General features: G+C 43.0%; 1 protein-coding gene across 1 annotated transcript; it reads right to left on the minus strand.

Annotated features, from left to right (window-relative positions):
* Nucleotides 1-731: 731 nt before the first annotated feature.
* Nucleotides 732-1644, minus strand: LOC131227207 (NDR1/HIN1-like protein 10). Its single transcript, XM_058222955.1, has one exon. It carries the CDS (start codon nucleotides 1575-1577, stop codon nucleotides 897-899), a length of 681 nt encoding a protein of 226 aa, XP_058078938.1. The 5' UTR covers nucleotides 1578-1644; the 3' UTR covers nucleotides 732-896.
* Nucleotides 1645-4771: the final 3127 nt, after the last annotated feature.

Raw genomic sequence — 4771 nt, forward strand, 5'->3', positions numbered from 1 at the left:
AGGGCGAATCAACCTCCATGCCAATTAGAATGAGAACTTTCCTGACTACTCCCTTGTCCAGACGACATGGTCTTGTCCAGGATGCGTGGTGATCCCCTCCACGTTGATGTGAATAAGGACAAAAGAGGGGAGGGAGGGTGGAATTTGAGCATATGGCAGGACATTGTTGCGGCCCAGGATATCGTTAACTTTCAGGTTGAGAATCGGTAAGATTTACTATCTCTTGTAATTTTGCTTTCATATATAGTGCATTGCTTGTGGCTTTATGCCGAGGTTTTTTCTGCAAGAGTTTTTCCGCGTAAAATTTGAATTGCCTTCTTCTTGAGTTTATTTGTGTTATAGCAATTACGTGATTATACGCTGTGTTTCCACGAGTCCCAACAATCCTCTAGTTTCTAAAATGGATGCAACGACGGATTCCTTTCTCTTATAATTATAAGGGAGAAATCTTAGAGTTTGGATGAGTCCAAAAAATAAAGCTGCTAGAATAATCAAAAGAAAACTCATGTGGGACACACCGACTAGTGGTTGCCCACCAGTGAGCCTCACGTGCCATATCCAATGAAGATAGGATGAATTTGGATTGTTTGGGAACCACATTCCAGCTTCATATTTAAGAGTAATCTTCCCAATCCGTTTAGGGATTCATTTAAATAGAATATATGCTACCTTTGTTGTAGAGAATAGATGATGATCACAAATATGCACTCATCCACAATTGACATGGAATGTACGAACTAAACCATCGAAATGGTGGGCACCAATTCAAATGAGGTCTAGTATTATTAAGGGAAGCAATAAAGTAATAAACAGGCAAGCCAAATGATAAAATAGAAAAGAAAAAATGTGTAATCAATGAATAAACAGAATCAATAAAAAGAAAAACGCGACGGTGTTCAGAAATCGACGTCGCACTTGGTCCCAGTAAATCTGACGGCTGAAGAGCTGCCATTCTTGGTTAAAGGTACCTTCAACTCGCACTCGAAATCTGGCTTGAAGCGCCTAGTCTTGACTGACCCAACCTTAAACCTAATCCTTGCATAGATCTTAACATCAATGGAGAAAAACCCTTCTCCCTTCTCCCTATTGAAATCCACAACATCAGAGTTCCCCAGTGAAATGGGAATTTGCCCAGAGAAAACTGGATGGAGATTGGTAGTGTTCTTATGGCCTTGATAAAAAGCCGGCAAAGGGTTGTAACCAAACCGCTCTCCTTCGTAGTAAGCTCTAGCTTCAAGCCTATCATAGTAAATGCCAATCCGCTTGTTGGGATTCCTTATAGCAACATCTAGTGCAAGATTGTAACGGAGAATATTATTGTCGGTGAGATTGAATTCAGTAAGCGTGGCATTCTCGACATACACTTTCATCTTCGAAGGGCGGAAAATGAGCCAGAAAATGAGGGTGGCGATGCCCAGAACCACGATGATGGTGACGATGAGCTTGAACAAGGTACTCAGTAGGCAGCATGGGCCACAACATCCGCTCCCTCGTTCGCGCCGGTGATGGGTTTGTTGGGGAGGGATAGGTGGACCATAGTAAGCTCCATTCAAAGGGACTTGTTTTGCCTCAGCCATGGGATGAGAGAGAGAGAGAGAGAGAGAGAGAGAGAGAGAGAGGTTGGGTGTGGAGAAAAGAAGAAACAAGGAGGCTGAGAGAGAGAGAGAGAGAGAGAGAGAGAGGGAGGTTGGGTGTGGAGAAGAAGAAATGGGGTGGCTCCTTTAATATGTGTTTGAGACGTTCGCTTTCAAAGAAATTTCGGGCCCGCGTTTTCTTATTTCGGCCCGTCGTCGTATTCTAATATACACGCCTGGCAAAGGGAGAAATAAGCTAAAGTGGACCGGAGTCATCTATAGGACGCGTTTTACGGTGGGCGGATTCAGACAGGTCGGTCAGCTCGTGACTGCGGGGCCCACTTTGTTGATGTATCTGTCTTATATCCACGCCGTCCATCCGTTTTTTCAGATCATTTTAGGTGGTTTTGCCGAAAACTGAACCAGATATAATATTCAGGTGGACTATACCACAGGAACCAGTGCTGATTGACTGTTAAAAACATTTTGTGGGCCACAAAAATTTTGGATCAAGCTGATATTTGTATTTTACCTTTATAGAGGTCTGTTGGAGCATACCAACAGGTTAGATGGAAAATAAACATTACGGTGGGTCCTGGGGAGCTTTTAATGGTACGCGTTCAATAACCACGGTTTCTTATGGCACGGTCCACATGAGATTTGGATCGGCTTCAGTTTTGTGCACAAGTCCTAGGAGAAAACAGAAGAACGGAGTGGATATACCGTATATACATTAAGGTGGGCCATGGTTACAACCAGACTAGGGGTATACATCAAGTCGAACTGAGCCTAGCTCGCCTCAGCTCGCCTCTACTCGGCCACTATCTGACCTCAGCTCAAAATCAGCTAGGCTCAGTCCTCAACTTTGACTGGCCAGCTTGGCTCGATTCGGTCAGCAACTTAGGCCAGTTTGAGCCCAATTCAAGACAAGATTGAGCTGGGTTCATCATTGTAACATTTTCACAAACACTTGAACTGCACATTCAAAATCTCAGAGTATTTGAGATAGCAGCAATGGTTTTACAAATATTTTATCAAATACCTTCTAAGCAACATAAAAATCAAGAAGAAAAAAAAAGGATGTTGGTTTCATATACATACCTTCCTTGCCACCGGCCACACTTCTTTGAATCATTTCATCAAACACTTGGTGAACAACGTCAATATCAAAGTAATTGAGTTACTACACTAGTTTGATCCAAGTTCAATTCGAACTAGGTTCGATTTGAGTCGAGTCGAGCTAGGCCAGCTCGAACTCATTTTCAAGCTCAAAAAATCAACTCGACTCAGCTTGAACTCAGCTTCAAACTAAGTCGAATTGAGGTTTTTTCGAGTCGAGTCGATCGAGCTAACTGAGCTGGCTTGGTTAGTGTACACCCCTAGACTTGACTGAACTCATAGACATAATCCGCACCCATTAAACGTGACCAAGCTCTTTGGGTCCTACTATATGAAACCACTCCGACCATCAGGTGAGAACCCTTATTTACACCGTACATTCAAAAGATTAACCCAATAAAAATCTTAGATAGGCTAATCAATGGTTAAATGGAAGAGGATTGCCTAGTGAGTAACTCACTGCTTAGGGTACTGAGTAATCTTTGTGAGGTCCATCATGAATTATGTATTTTATATGCTTTGTCCATCCATTTTAACGGATAATTTTAAGGCTTAAGATTAAAAGAAATTAAGCTTATAAACTGTTCATACGACCACACCATAGGAAACAGTTAAATTGAACGTGTATTGTTGAAAAATTCTGGTGGGCCACGGAAGTTTTGGATTAAGATTATATTTGCTTTTTTCCCTTGGTACTTGTCTGTATGATCTTATGAACAGGTTGGATGACAAATAAACATCACTGTAGGCCTAGAAAGGTTTCAACGGTGGAAATTATTATCCCTACTGTTTCCTGTGGTATGATCCACTTGATCTTTGGATATGCTTCAATTTTGGCCTCAACCACTTAAATTATATGTAAAAACGGATGAACGGCGTGGATAGCCTACATACATTCAAGGTGGGCCCAACTGAGTTTACTCAGTACGATAAGAACGTACCGAGTGACTCAGTACACAGTCCGATTTCTAGTAAAATGTAAAATTCGGAGTAAAACTTCCACGTGGCGAGGCCCTCAGATTTATGGATCAGGATGATTTTATATCTTCCTCTCATCCTCTGAACCACACCTGATGATCGGTTTTGATGAAAGATAGGCATAATGGTGGCCCCACACACAACCCTATCGTTGGGTCCCATCCACGTTGTTACCTGCTGTGTGGCCCACCTGAGTTCTGGATCTAACTGTTTTCATCCCCAACCATCTAGCATGGAGGAACGAATCTGATGGACGGAGTGGATTTCACATTTAGGACATGGTGGGATCCAAAGAGCTTGAGTGGTTTATGAGCTGCTAAATCCAGTATTGCAGGGATTCCGGTCCGAGCAACAGGCCAAATAGTACAGATTCAACAAAGTACGGTGGCGTACTGGGATGGAAAGACTTTTCAAGACGCGGATTGCGTCGTGTCCCCAACACCACGTGTAACGACTTTGTGGGGCCCACTGTGATCTATGTCTTTTAACCCACGTTGTCTATCTGTTTTACCAACTCATTTTAGGGCATCAACCCAACATTGAAGCATATCCACAGCCAAGTGGACCACACCACAGGAAATACTGCAGATTAAATGCTCACCGTTGAAATTTTCGTGGGGCTACGGTAGCTTTAAATCAAGCTGATAAACATTATGAATGGGTTGGATGACAAATAAACATTACTGTGGGCCCTAGGAAGGCTTCAACAGTGGGTGGACGTCATTACCCCATTATTTTCTGTAGTGTGGTCCACCTGAGCTTTAGATATTCCTTAATTTCGGGTTCATGGCCTGAAATGAGCTGGAAAACGGATGGACCGAGTAGATGAAACACACAAATAATGGTGGACTTCACAAAGTCCAGCCACCACCGAGGTCGGTGGTCCGCGTCGTATGGTTCTACAATATTACGGTGCTTCAGGGTCTACCGCACCACTTTCCTTCTAGAAAACCGGTTTGGTAGTCTGCGTTACTATGTAAAATTGTGGTCCTTGTGTCTTCCATTACACTGGAAGCTGACCATCCAAGATCGTGACCATTCATCTACTGCAGTCCACCATGGGTGGCCTATGGTGCTAGCATCAACTAATTGAACAATCT

The sequence above is a fragment of the Magnolia sinica genome, chromosome 15 (genome assembly GCF_029962835.1).
Source record: "Magnolia sinica isolate HGM2019 chromosome 15, MsV1, whole genome shotgun sequence".
In the NCBI taxonomy this organism is placed as follows: Eukaryota; Viridiplantae; Streptophyta; class Magnoliopsida; order Magnoliales; family Magnoliaceae; genus Magnolia; species Magnolia sinica.